The sequence below is a fragment of the Aphelocoma coerulescens genome, chromosome 7, assembly GCF_041296385.1.
Source record: "Aphelocoma coerulescens isolate FSJ_1873_10779 chromosome 7, UR_Acoe_1.0, whole genome shotgun sequence".
In the NCBI taxonomy this organism is placed as follows: Eukaryota; Metazoa; Chordata; class Aves; order Passeriformes; family Corvidae; genus Aphelocoma; species Aphelocoma coerulescens.
Genome location: NC_091021.1, coordinates 19,072,860 through 19,087,783, shown reverse-complemented (window position 1 = coordinate 19,087,783; position 14,924 = coordinate 19,072,860). Strand labels below are relative to the sequence as shown.

Here is a 14,924-nt window from a genome sequence, read left to right as displayed (position 1 = left end):
AGGAGCAGGTTACAAGATTGGTTCTGTGGTCTCTTGGGTGTTTCCTGTGTACAGACTCTTTACCCTTTGCTAAAAGTGGATCCTGCTGCTGGAAGCTAACAGACCTATTCTGTTTAAGCCTCTAAAGTGCCTGAAGCACATTCTTTCTTAAACCCTGAAGTTTTCAGGTTTATGATTTTCAGGAAGATACCTCACAGTTGGGGAGCCATCCAAGACTTTGTGAGGACTCCAAAAGCACTTCTACTGGTGAAAGAAACATAAATCTGTAGGAAGCAAGTGCCTTTATATAGTTCCTTGATTCTATTCTGCTATCCCTTACTTCTCAAACCTGAGGTTAGTTCTTAAATATCCTGTCAGTCCTCCCTCAAAGGAATAAATTGTCATCTTTTCCAGTAGTTCAGACTAAATTTAGAGAACTTAATCTGAATAAGGATCATTGAAATTTATTAACCATGTTTGATGGTGCTAATGGGATTCAGGTCCAAGCTTTCAAAACTGGAGTTTGCAGGTTGACAGTTCTCCACTATCTGATGTGATGTGGAGGAAGTGAAATAATTTCTAAATGTTTAGAATCTGTGGCATTTTTGTTATTCTCTATTAAATTATTTTTAGAAATTTTAATTCTGGATTAGGATATCTTTTCTGTATGATATGTCTTTCATCTACTGTAGTATCCAAATCTATTAATTGTTAAAATACCTTTCCTGATAGTAGTAGTAAGTCTAAGTTGGGGAACTTGGAGTTTGGTTTTTTTCTTTGGTTGGTTTTGATTTTTTTATTGAACATGTTCAGATCTTTGTGATAAGTCAGAAGTGGGAAAGATGAACTGAAGAATTGTGCTTAAATTTGGTTCCTGCATAGAGATCCAGGGTACTTGTGGTGCTTCTGGGGCAGCCTGCACTAACACTCCCTGATCTTAAGCCATTTAAGGAACTGTAGGAGTGACAAGAAGAAACACTGCCTAATGGGCTGTTTGCCCACTTAGAAATTACTGAGCCAGAAAGCACAGAATTGCTTTCCTTAATCACAATTTTCTTTTGCTACACAAATAGTGAAACTTCTCTCATGCAGTGAGGAGGGCAGATTTATTTTTTCATAACATCAGAATTTTTTTTTCTTTTTATGTTGACACAGTTGAAAGAGTTTGAGCTAGTGCTTCCAGTTCCTTTAGTGGTTTCTCATTCCAGTATGGTCTTGGGAATATTCTAAGATGTTGGGATGTGCCTGTGAACTGCAAAACTGCTTGGCAGGAAAAATAGGAATAAACAGCCTCTTAGAGGCTAGAAACTGAATCCTTCCATCCTGCAGCAGATTACAGCTTCTGCAGCTCTGCTGCCAGGAAAGACCTTGTGAGTACACACTAATCCATTTCAGTAAATTAAGCCAATTATCTGAAGCAATCTTCATCAGCAAATTAAACTAGCCCTACTGACTTTGCCTGAAGTGGTCTTAACACAGTCTGGACTATCCTTTCCCTTGGCAAAGAGAAGGAGGCAATAATCTTGTTGGACAGCTAGAAAACTGCAACAGCTCTTCTGACTGCTTGGGGGGGCATATGCCACTTTCCTTCAGTGGGCTTCTGGGGTGCATCTCTTCGAGCTAACATTTTAGAGACTATGTATTCATGGTGAAATTGACTAAATACCCAGATCTTAGGATTCTACTAGACGAAGTCCTAGCTTGCCAGTCCAGGTATTTTGTTCATGATTTTCAACAGGATAAGAAATTTCACCTACAAGTGAGCTGCAGGATGTTTGTCTCAGAAGTACGCACAGCAGCAACTCCAGTTGTTCAGTGAGTCATACTGTGAAATAAAAAGTTTAATACTATTTATAAAAGTTTAACAAGTTTTGTGTAATGTTTGTATTAATGTAACTAAGAACAGGAACCTCCTACTATATTTAAACAAATACTTTGTGGTGTATTACACTACTCATATTGTTTGACTTTTGCATGGTGAGAAGACCTGTGAACTACTAGCAGCTGTCTGTATGGAATTGCAAGTAGATACTGGAGGGGTTCAATTGTGTGGATTTGTGAGCTGACAAATTAACACTGAGGCTTAGTAGCAACTCTTTCACTGTAGATGTTGGGAGCATGAGAATTGGATAGCTGAAGCTGAATGCTCTTGGAGCCCTTTCCTATTCTGGGCACAATGTGATGCTAAAGTAATCCTGGATTAAAAATATTTTTGTTCAAATACTTAATCTGTTATCCTAGGTTTCTTAAGCTTCTATGGTTCTTTTCAGTTATTACTAGCTAACAGAAACTTAAAGCAAACACTAATTATAGTCTTACTAATAACAGGTTTATGTGAATTTTTTTCTGCATTTTGGTAAAATCCAGATTCTTCAGTCACTTCACTCAAATTTCAAGTGAAACTTTGCACAACATACTGATAAAGCATTTTAGAGAGTTTTTTACATTTGAATATTCTTTTCAGAATGTGCATAAGATCTGTAAGTATATTTGTAAAGTTTTTCATTGTAGATGCTTCTGGCATCAGGATGCTGGTTTGCCCTTCTATCGCTTACAAATCCAGCCACAGCAACAGTGAATCTACTTCAAGAAAATTCAGTAGGGTATCTAAAATAGTGAATTTAGTTCAATTGGCAGACGTGGTTTTTTTTCCAATGTAAAGCTATTGTCAATGGTGCTAATACAAGATTTTGTCCTAAGAGGTAAATAAAGCTCTAAAAAGTGTTTTATGTTCAGAAACCTGGGTTAAACTGTTCCCTTTCAGGTATTTTGAAACATAAAAGTTACCTACTGCAGATACTAAGAAGCAACTTCTTGCTCAAAAACTAATAATCTCAAGAAATACAGCAGAATGCCTATAGCTTCAGAACTGAGGAAGCAAGCTACCAGAAGCTGCAGGATTTGAAGGACACTAACTGCTGTAGTTGGGGGAATAAAGATCTGTGTGTTGCTGGAAGTGTCTTGGGCAGCAAATGTCTTTGCCTCCTACGAACCAACACACAAAGCTGCTATGTGGCAGTTTAGGCAATTCAAGACTGACCTATTGTCTCTCTCTGCAATGTCAGCAGGAGGGTAAGCAGCCCATAATGTCTGTATGAAGGATTTGTGTGTGCTTACATAGATTTTTTTCAATTCCTTTTTTTTGTCTCTCACTGAGACTTTGTTGCTCTTTATGCTTCTCCTTTATCATATTTGATGACTGTCAGACAGTAGAAAGCTTGAAAATCTTAATGTTGCATATTTTGCCATTTTATCTTTCCTCACAGTGTCAGTTCTGACCTGCTTTCTTCAGTATCAAACTGTTAGAACTAGAAATACCTGTTACATTGGTAAGCCTATAGTATAAAACCTTGGATTTTCAGCTTTCAAATTTAAAATTATTCTGTAATGCTACGGCTTTGTGAAACATTGCTTGCTAGGCTAACTTGGACTTGAAAAAAGGCAGCATAGTAAAATATTAACATCTGTATCTCATATGCAAGTATGTGTTGCAGATATTTCCATTTTCTGGAAAAAAAAAAAAGCCTAAAGTAATTGGAAATATTTTTCCCCATGTTGTCAGTAATTTCAGCTGGTTTATACTGCTAGCTCTTTTCTCCAATGATCAGAAAGATTTCAATCTAACCGAGTTCTTTCTATTAAGACATTTCATTTACAAAAGGCAGTTAACCACACCAGCGACAATATTTGGAATTGTGAGGCTAAAAATTTAGTGCAGCCAGTAAAAATGGAAGGCTATTACACAAAGCAATACAAATAGATGTAAGTTCAGCTCAGGCAGGGCATACTATCTGCCGTCATACTGGCTTATAACTGGTGGGAAAATTGTAGGAATGAGCTTGCCTCCCTATCACTCATCTTTTTTATAATGTAAAAAAAAATAATACAAATACCAGTTTCTACTCATAGCTACTCATTCAAATACATGCGTGCTTACCAGGTTCTTTGTTCCTTGAGCTAAAGCCTTCAGTAACACACATTGCAAGAAACAAGATCACACACTGTGCATCTGAGCTTCCTTTTAGATCTAGAATGGCACAAAGGATCGTTAATCTAACAGTTTTCAGATTTCCATGTTCAAAATATTTTTAATTCTCTAGACTAGAGGCAGAGAGAAAAGGGCAAAAAAAATGTCCTACTTTGCTTCTTCAAAGCTCATTTCGCATATAAGGCTCGCACCCAAATTGGAGGAATCTCAGGTAACAACACAATGAAGACAAAGCCTTGGGAAGAGGATTCAGAATTCCCTCTTTGCCTTTACAAAAAATCTATATAGCAGGAGCAGTACTGTGCACTGTTGGTTTTTTTTTTTCTGAGAGTAGCACTAGCTTCTTTCTTTAGTAAATAAAGGACATGTAATGCTGTAAACATTCCTCACACAGGAGGTATGTGCTCCATTTGTGGTTGTTGCACAGTTTGAGCTGAAGAGATAAAACGTAAAGAAAATCTAGATCAATGGGAAGAGCTTGACATCCCTTTTTTTGTTTCTAAATGGTAGGGCAATAAGCAAGGTGTTCCATGTTCAATAGCTGCTAGTTTTAGATGCTTCCCTTTCTTCTAGGTAGGCTTTTCTCTGAGCTATATGGGGTGTTCATGTTTTAAAACTTCATAGTTTCATGGAAAAGAGAAAATCTTTGCCTAGAATGAATTTAGTATGATAGGGACCTCTAAATATGTCGTTTTTCTTTCCCTAGAGCTGTGATATAAGTTCTATTTGGTGTAGCTTTCCCTGGTTATATATATTTGTATCACTGATGTAGGAGGTTTCTGGGTTTTTGCAAGTTCAGGGCTCCAAACTGTCTCCCCCTGGATCAGATGAACATCAGTGCTGAAAAAAAGAACACCTATTTGTGGTTAGAGCAAGGACCCAAACAGCACCAGCCTCATCAGCAAAAGGTGCGGTGGAACTAAATAATCTTTCAAGACAATTTTAAATAGGAAAGTCTAAGCCTAACCTCAGAAGTATCCAGCTGCTACACTTCAACTAGAAGTGTGTTTTTATATTGGTCTATATAAGATTTCCTGTGTATATAAGATGTAACTGTTGTCTTACAGGCTGTTACAAGACTGCTTTGAAACTTGCATGTAAAAACAGTTTTGTGTCTTCTTTAGTACACTTTTGCTTATTTTAATATCCCAATTTTTGGAGGAAATAAAGTTGAGGTTCTACATTTAATGCTTGGTGGCTTTGACAGCACAATGGTTTGACAGAACCAATGTAAGTGAGATGGGATGCAAAGCATTCTTCAAGGAGAGTCTTTCACACAGATGTGTTGAATAAACCCTGGGCTGAAAAGTGATTTCTCCAAAACTGCCTTTCAACCTGAAGCTCATAACAGCTTGACACATCACTGTCCATCTTAAACATTTCAGGGCATATGTCAAACACAACCAAAAGAAAATTATACACATGAAGAAAAAAGTGATGTGTTTTCTTTTGGTGACAGAACTTGAACACAGTAGAGTATGATTTTTTCAGGTTTGCTGTGTTAGGATCTGGTGTTTCTCTTTTCAGAGATATTCATCCCCATTTTACTGCTATAAAGGTCTGAAAAACTATATGCTTTGTTTATATTTCTTAGTAAAAGGAGAAAAGCTGCATCTAAGCATAGATTAGAGACTACTGAATAATGACTGTTGTTAAATTTAAGATTCATCCAGAGACTGCAAAAAATTACATAGTTCACTTGAAATGTAATTGATTGTAATTTGATTGATCCCCTCTTGTTTTCTGGCATGCAAAAATAATTGGTCCAATCTAACCACTAGCTAGTACCTACAAGTATTTGTGAAATAGCCTGACACTTAAGGACAAGTTAATTACAAAGGTGGTAGCAGCATAACTAGAATTGCCTCCATTTTTTTATGCCATCAACCAATTTTCAGGTTGTTACTATAAGGAATTTGGGTCTTTTAGCTGCAGACAAAAGCCAAGCACTCACTTCATCTTCTCTAACAGTGGCCTCATTCCACTGAGTAGGAAATACTTGCTGACTCAAATAAGAAAGGTGAGACTAGGCTACCTTAGAGCTCTCGGTTTCTCTCCTTTAGTGACAGTTGAGGAAACCATGGGGAATTACTTATCCTACATGGATGCTTTCATGTGAAGTGTGCTGTTCTCTTTAAGCACACACAAGCACACCCACTCGAGAATATATATAGTTGCTTAGGCCAAGCAGCAGAATGTGTGATTGCTTTACACTGCACATTGTTGTTATAGAACTAGTGGTTGAGTGTCTGGATTCCTAAAGCCTTGCCAAGATACAAAAGAGGATAAAATGATGCCTAATGCAATTTGAACTCCTGAAAGACCATACTACACTGTAGAATTAAGAACAAAGTAAAGACATGCACATTTCGGCCCTGCGAATGAAACGTGTGCATACGTGAGCAGTGGGTAATGGTGCTCATGAGGTGTAACTGATCAGCTTAGCAATGCTTTCTCTACGTTTATTTCTATATCTTTATTTCTGTCAAAATCTTATCATTCTCCCCTCACTGAATAATGATGATGAAATATGTCAGTTCATGCAGAATGTGGCTGTAAGAAGTGGAATGTTTTATTTTTTGGAGGCAGTGCCAGGTATTGTATTGATCTTTAAACTACTGTGTGGTCTTGATATAAGCTGTATTATAGGCTGCCTATCATTTTGTGGCAGCTGATTAAGAGGTCCACTTTTACTAGCAAAGTCTAAGAGGATCACAGCATTTTTTTTTTTTATCAGAGAATGCTTGAAATTTGTTCCTTAAAATCAGAAATGCTTGAAGTGTAACTTTTAAATTCATACTTTCTGGGGGCTTTTTCCAAAGTACCTGTAGGTAACTATGCTCAGCATTCCCATCTGCCTTGGGCTTTGAGTCTATTCTTCTTAACTGAATCATAAAACTTGTACGTCGGAAGATAAAAACTACTAATGGCTCTACCAGGAGGTAAATAAATCTGGAGCTAAACAGCCTCTGTTCTCATTTGACAATTTACTTACTTATTCCACAGGTTACCACTGTGTGTGTACACATGCACGTATGCAAGGATACAAAGATCGTTACGTGTGTGAGGATGTAAGGATACTTGTATTACTTCTACATTTTGGAATGCATCCAGGTGGGTTGTGAATGTCTCCAGAGGAAGACTCCAACCCTTCCCTGGGCAGCCTGCTCCAGTGCTTTGCCACCCTCAACACAGAGCTCTTCCTCATGTTGAGGTAAAACTTGTCTTTTAGTTTATGGCCATTGCTCCTCATCCTGTCACTTGGCACCACTAGAAAAGGTCTGGCACCATCTTCTTGGCACCTGCCTTCGAGGCACTTCTTTGCATTAATTAGATCCCTTCTTAGCTCATAAAGACCAGTTAGTATTTTATTCACAAAAGTACAAGTTGCGGGGGAGGGTGGTGGTGTTTGCTTGCTCCCTTACTTGGTTAGTTGGTTGGGTTTTGGTTAATTTTTAATGGAAAGAAATTATGAGGTAACTCCAGCACTCATGGACCCGAGTCCCACTTTGGCAGTTCTGTCTCACTGCCCTGTCTGCCGCTGGCGGAATGAGCAGTCACCAATCCCGCTAGGGATGTTGTCGAGCTGAGCGGGATGGGGGCCGTCCAGAAGGGCACTTAGCAGCACCTCCGGGCACCAAGGAGCGGCGGGCAGCGGGCGGGCACGGTACGGCACGGCACGGCACGGCACGGCACGGCACGGCACGGCACGGCACGGCACGGCACGGCGAAGTGCGCTGCGGGCTGGCCGCCGATCCGGCCCGGCCGCCGATCCGGCCCCGCCGCCCTCACACCCGCGCTCGCGCCGGCCGAGGGCGGGAAGGGGGCGCTCCCGGCCCGCCGCCACACACGGGCACGTGACCGCTTCACATGGGCAGCATGGCGGCGCCCAGAGCCGCCCGCGCGCTGCGGAGCGGAGGTGAGTGCGCGCCGCCGCCGGGGTGAGGCGCGGGCCCGGCCCGGCCGCCGCTCTGCCCCTCTCGCCGGCCGCCGCTCTGCCCCTCTCGCCGGCCGCCGCCGCGCCGCTGCTCAGTTGGCCGCGCCGCTGCTTTGAAACCGAGGAGCTAAAGGTCCCGCCGCGCATGCCGAGGGCTGCGAGAGAGCGCTCCGCCGGCCGGGCGCGCGAAGGCGTCCGGGCGGGGGGCGGCGTGTGGCGGCGGGACCTCGCAGCAGGGGCCGTAGCTGTCAAGTCTCGGCTTCTATTAAGGCGTGTTCCCCCGGCGGTGTGCTCGGCGTGGGGCCGGCACACGGCAGCTCCCGCTGTCCCGGGGCCCCCGCGGTGCGGTGGGGCTGTGGGAGTGTTTTGCTTTAGTTTTGCTGTGGTGATTTTTGCTGCTGAAGTAATCTAACATAAGTATACGTGTTTCTTCTGCCAGCCCGCTCAACTGCAGAACTTCTTACCTGCTGGCATGCCCGTCGGTGTAATGGCTTTCCAGGGCCCGTTGTCCCCCGTGCCCTGAGGTTCTCTGAAAAGCACTTTTTCTGCCACATAACCTTTCACAAGCGAAGGTTGTGTGCCCATATCCTACATCCATCTTCAGCCCCATGCGCACTTAAAAACCCAATGTCTGTCATCCAGTTAAAAGAACCAAGCGAATAAAATTTGGTAAGCCTTCCTACCTTCCCTTCAGGCATCAAACCTTGTTGAGCTTCCCTAGGGGATATGCTTTTACAGAGACTTGAGAAAGCTAAACTGTCATAGTTAAGACAAGACTGATTAAACTAAATCCGATTTTCTCCGAATTGGACAGTTCAGTATAATTTAATTTGCAAATACTGAAAGACGAAAGTAATTTAAATTAGGTTTCTGTTCACCTAAGGATATCTGTTCTACCTAAATTGAACGAAATTACTTTTTTATAGCCTCTTGTGTGTGTTTGTTTGTTTGTTTGTTTTAATATAGCTGATGTGTTTTTATAAATGATGAAAGTTTTCTTTATTATGGAATTGTTTTTACATAAGTGCATTGGAGCAGGAGAGATCTTGGAAGTTTGTATGTGTGTTAAATGCTTCCTCCACGTATCAGAAGGACTTAGGCTAGTCTAAAAAAACCTCTTTATTATATTTTAAAAAGAAAATTATTTGACTGAAAGATAATAGGAAGTTAAAAAGTACTTTTCAGTTGTCATATGGGGAAATTATTTGACTAGTTTCTGCCTTGCTAGTGTCAGTATTCAAACATTTTCAACCCCAAAAGAAGGCACACAGCTCTTTTAGGGTGTCAGTGGTTTCCACAAACCTTTGTGAAATTCTGCATGCTGGAATGCTACATTTCAGAGTGGACTAGCAGTGGGTTGAACTGCATTTTAGCTGTCACCTTTTCTTGAAGAGTATTCAAAAATAATTTTACAGGTGATGCATAGAAGTGTGAATTGAATTTGCTGTTTTGTAAAAGAAAACTAGAAAACATCCAGAACACAGACAGATCAAGTCACTGTCACAGTTTGTAGTTAGAAATAGTATGGATTGTGTGCTGGTTCACTGGCTTGTAAATGGTCTAATTAGATATTATCGCAGTTTCAGGTGTTATAATAATTGCACCTGTGATACTTTATTGGTAATAAAGTAGAAGACATGAAAGAACTGCATTTACAACTCTGTCTTAGATGATTTAAAGCATAGTAATCTCTTACAGATCTATATTTCATACAGGTAAATTATTGTAGAGTAGAAGCCCCTAATTTCTTATAATGAAATTTCAGGGCTTAGAGCCCCAGGGAAATAATTGATGAGAAGACATCCCATGTAAAATGAGTTACTTATTGTGATAAATACTGATGTAAGTGATTTCTGATCTTGCTTCCTTAACGATGAGTAAGTATGCTGTAATAATCTGTGTGATTTACTGTGGGCCAGGTTTTTAAAGTCAGGTCAGTAGAGACTGACAGGGTGTGATACATCCCTTGGATATGTAGTTTGTGTTCCCAGGGTGGCTGTTTGCTTGGTAAGGGGCTGAGCTGCCTTGTTCAGCCCCTTGGGGAACTGGGAATTCATCCGCAGGCTCCTCGGTGGGAAACCTGGAAACTGCACCCGGCTCGAAGCTATCGCTGTCTCCAGCACCACAGAATGTGAGATGTTGTAAGATGCTTCTTTTACTACTACAGACCCTTTTAGAGATGTTTGTTTTCAGAATTTTTTTAAGACTGTTACTCTTTCCCCTCTGTTAGTAAAATGAGGATGAAATACCTAAATGGGGTTTTAAACCTTTTTTTTTTTTTTTTTTTTAATAAAAGCAGGGGGACATAGCTGGAGTTCATTCTGTTGCAGTACAACTTCAAAGCCTCACACTTTCAAGTTTGCCTAGAAGTGGTGAATCTCATCAGAAATTACTTGGGGTCTGGTTTGTTTTCTTTTTTTTTCTTAGTTGGGCCATATAGGTCACAAGTTTGGTTCACAAGCCTTGTCAGTAATGCATGGTTGAGTATTGTCTATACTTCATAGTTAGGTTAGCTGAAATTGAATATATTAAAGGAATAATAAACTCTTCTCCAGCAGGGTATTTATATGAAAATCATCAAACTATTCTGAAACATTACACAAGTTAGAAACTTCAGTTGGACTAATAAAAGATGGCATAGCAAGAGTCTGAGGCAACATGAAGTGATCTGGTTCATGTGCTCTAGATAGAGTGCAGACGTAATTTTACATAGTTTTTCTTTCTGGTCAGACATGGCTTTGCCATTTAGGATGGTAAAACTGGTAATCAACTTTAAATTGCCATTTTATGTGTAACTCTGCGTGTTACTGTACAAAAGTGTGCTAAGGGGTCTCCATCTGGGAAGTGATTCAATAAATAAAGTACCTGCTTTACTGAATCTTTTACTGAGCAGTGTTTCTGATACAGTTCATTTTTTGCATTTTTTTAATCTGCAGACCTTGGTAATGCTCATGGTTTTACAAAATTCATACTTTTCAGTATTTCTAAGGGGAAGTGAAAGGACTCAAAATTAGGTGATTTTCTTTTTTTTTCCTGAAATCAAAGTATGCATTTCAGATTTTTTTATTGCCATATGCTACTGAATCAGTGTTTCCTTCTGATGGTGCATTGTGAAACAGGAGTTATATTTCTTTTTTTTAAATTGTTGTAGCTTGTTCTTTGATAAGAATATTTAACCACAAATTTCAGCTTACTACATACTACTCTTGTGTTAAGAATGAATCATAAAAGTCTTCTTAGCACTATTAGTATTCAAATGGTACAAGTATCTCTTCATCTGTTCTTTCCTCACTCTTAAAGAAATTCGGAAATGTACAACTCAAACAATTAATCCTCACCTATAATAACTTCCAGTACTTTTAAGCTAATGCTTTTTTAAAAATTAACCACAGAATATCCAGATAACAGTTTTGGAGAGATTTGGCTGTTTCCTGGTATTCTGGACTTACAATTAAATACTTCTTGTAATTCTGAAGTTTTTTGGCAAATGAGAAAAAGTTATTTCAAACTTGTGCAAGAGAGTTTTCAAGATCAAATGTGCTTGTCTGCACTGTGCAATATATGAGTTAGGCAATTAGCTGGTAGAAAATATTAATTCACATTTTCCATTAATTTGTAGACAGACTCATGTCTCCAGAATTTAATATTAGCATTATGAGCTGCAAGTGATGCATGGTGGAAGTTCAAACCATTTGATTGTAGTACACTTTTACCATTTTTTAATGATCCTAAGGTAATTTCATCCCTGTCTTGAAAATAATCAGACAGGCGGGGAATTATTCCCATTTCAACTGTGCAGCAGCTCTGGGGAAGACATGCACTTTCATGGTTTGAGGCATGAGAACAAAAATATTCCCCTTTCAATAAAGTGTTTAATTGTTCTCTCAGTTGAGAGGTAATGTATGGTTGGCAGCACACTGTGTCTTTTTTTCTTACAAGATCTATCACTTCTGGCTGTGGGTGGATGTGTAGGGTGTGGTTTCTCTGTGAGCTTAGGTTTCTCAGCATTAGCTAAGATTGCCTTTAAATGAAGGAAAGTCATTAGCAGATGTCCTGGACAGCTGCTGAAGATCAACATTTTCTGCCACATCAACAGCTTTACTGACCCACACCTACTCTTGTAGCCATTCATTTCAGACTAAGAAGTCTTTTCTCCTTGTAGGAAGGTGCCCATTGACCTGGCACCGGGGCGTCACCATTGTGGTTACAGCTAAAATCCACACAGAGACAAAGTTAAGTACAAGTTCCTGAAGAGTACTTAGTTTCAGCTTTTTGCAAATGCTTTCTCTGCTCTGCATGCTTTGTATCTTGGGTGCCCAGGTCCCAGGCAGTGTCCTGTATCTGCCAGTGTTTAGTCTGTGATAAATGTATTAGGTACATTTTCACAACCAGAAATTAAGGAAAGTAAGCCTAGCCATAAGCCTTCGGGCAAAATTGACCTTCTTTGAAAATGTACTTTGCATGTATCACTTTTCATTTTGCAGAATTTTCCTTAAAGCTCACCTGGAGCTTCCCCTAAGCAGAAAAGAGCTACTTCCTCATTCCATTCCTATCACAGAGCTCTGACACTTTTCTGCCCTCTGCAGAAGCTCACTGCCCTGGTGTGGTGATTTGCTGAAGGGTCATTGTCCAGCTTTGTGCATAGGCTACTGATCCTGAAGTAAAATAACAGATAGCTCTGGGAAAGACTCTAGCAAGAAAGTGGGATGCCCCATCGTAGGGAGTTGTCTTGCTGCTGTGCTTCCAAAGTGGATTTTACAGTGCTGTTTCTGTCTTCACAGTTGGATGTGGGCGTATCTGTGGGCGAGGACTGTTTGCATGCACAACTTCTACATTGCCTGCCAGAGTCTGTTGTCCTTGTCTGGCATTTCCTTACCTGGCTGCAGATGTAGAAGCAAAGGCTCAACGTAATATCCTGTAACAGAGTGGAAAGTCTGAAATGGAAAGTCAGTCTGTGATTTTAATTCAAGATGCGCAGTTCAGTGCTGCCTCTGGGCAGCACAGGTGGCAAACTTTTTCTCTCCTTTTGGCCTTTCTTCAGTCTTCTACTCTTCAGGCTCACAAATGCAGTGTTAACCAACACAAAGCTTAGTGTTGTTCTGCAGAGAGCCAAATAACTGATTTAACCTCCTCTATACTCATACAGCAGATCAGTGAAATGAAGGATAGCACTTCACAATCTTTAGATGTAAAATTAAAGGGAACAAAAATACAGGCTCCTAAAATCTATGCTGGAAGATGACCCTGCCAAGCCTATGTGCACGATCAAACTGTGAAGTGTCTGGCTACTTGGTCCTTGCATGTTCTCTTACTTAAAGCATCAAGAATAGTGGTAGAGTATATGACAAATCTCTGGTGGTCTCTAAGCTTGTTCAGAGTAATACATAGCATTTGAGGAGAAAGAATGAAGGATTGAATCCTTCCTAAAGAAATCATTTCCTAAAGAAATTCTGGACCTCAAATAGTGAATTACCTTGTATTTTAGAGCAGATAGCTTCACTCCCTAAAATCACAGGATCAAATGTCCTGTGAACATATAGTAAAACAATTTTTTTGGCTCTGAGAGTTCACAGTGCAGATAGCTAAGGCAGACAGAAGGGGCTGAAATCGTGAGCACTAGCTGATGGATGGAGAAACTCTAGCACCAAGGGAGTAATTTCTGGACGGTTTTGTGGCAGCACAGCATCAGCAGGATGAAACAGGGCCTGAGCCTGCCTTAGTGCCTGCTGCTCCTAAGTTACCAGGCAAATGCACTTTAGCAGTGGACACAGGTAAAGTGGCTGTCTAGATTTAGATATAGAATTTCTTTTGCTCAAGTTTTTGCACTGAATTACCCTACCTAGACCAGAAGCTGAATTTTAGGTGCACATAAAAACAACATACCACATATCTGTGAAGTTTGGGATTTGTGTGTCCGTGGGTGTTTTCTAGCTGTGCAGGAGAAACCCTATTGAGCCAGTCTGGCACACTTACCCTCATTTCTTGTGTGGCTTACTATGTATAGCTATAGTTGGAGTGTAAGGTTGAGGCTACCAAAAATATTTCTATGTTGTCATGGTATTTTCTTTTTTTTATTTTGAAGTGATGTGAATTTTGGCTGAAGTCACCTTGAAGACAAGCTACTTCTGGTTTTGAACCTGTTATGGAGGTCTGTGTCATGAAATCTAAGCTGGTTTTCCTTTCCATGATACTCGGATATAGCAGACATGATTCTGATTGTGACAGTTGTGAATCAAGAGTAAATTTAAGCAAAATCTTAGGAGCTTTTGAGCATTCTTCTGTAACAGTCCTGCTGGTCCAGTGCAATCTGTGATTTCAAAGTAGTGCTTGATCATGTATGCAGTCTGAAAAGACGTTTTCTGTGCTTAAACCATCTGTAGGACACACAGTTACAATGATCTTATCAACTGCGGATTGAATAATTGCCCTTTTTTTGGTTTCTCCTTCCTTCTTCACTCCCAAACAAGCACATTCCTATAGCACTTCAAAATGCACATCTGGTGAGAGTCTTGTTGCCTCTTCTTCTCTTTGACAGTTTGACATGGTGATGTGCCATGATGTGTAGCTTGCAGTGCTTCAAGACACCACATCCCAGTGCTGTTGATCTAGCAATACTTATTAGCATTAAAATTTAATTTTAAAGTATTTTGAAGTAATGTTGTGGGACAGGGAGTGGGTTACAGGGCATTGACTTTTTTTTAATGTTTTGTCTATTCAAGCCATGTATATTTGTCACTGTGGTTTCTTTCGTAAGCATTTCTATTTAAAATCAATGTTTGTTAAAATATGCTTGTCTGCCCAATCCAACTTTCATATTATCTATGTGAAAAGGCATGAAAATGTATGTAAGGAGCAATCTGTATGTTGTAAACTCTCTGCCTTACAGTTATTGCATCCTGTAGAAAGAGGCTGTTTAGCTACAGCCTTGTTTTAATTTCATTTTTTAGTTTTCAGTTACACATTTCTGGAGTCCCCCTGACCACTGCTGTTACCTGATGGCGCCTATATTTCATCAAGTTT

The 14,924-nt window shown here is 40.1% G+C and overlaps 1 protein-coding gene across 9 annotated transcripts in view; it reads left to right on the top strand.

Moving 5' to 3' along the window:
* Window positions 1–7,138: 7,138 nt before the first annotated feature.
* Window positions 7,139–14,924, top strand: part of METAP1D (methionyl aminopeptidase type 1D, mitochondrial) — a 47,839-nt gene continuing 40,053 nt past the window's right edge. For 2 of the 9 annotated variants that reach the window (XR_011151954.1, XM_069020659.1), the window contains exon 1: window positions 7,847–7,886. Coding sequence is in view for 1 of the 9 variants with exons in the window: in XM_069020660.1 (XP_068876761.1) it covers window positions 7,838–7,886 (49 nt within the window). In the remaining 8 variants the exon portion in view is untranslated. The other 7 variants (XM_069020665.1, XM_069020664.1, XM_069020660.1 and 4 more) reach the window with 7 other exon arrangements.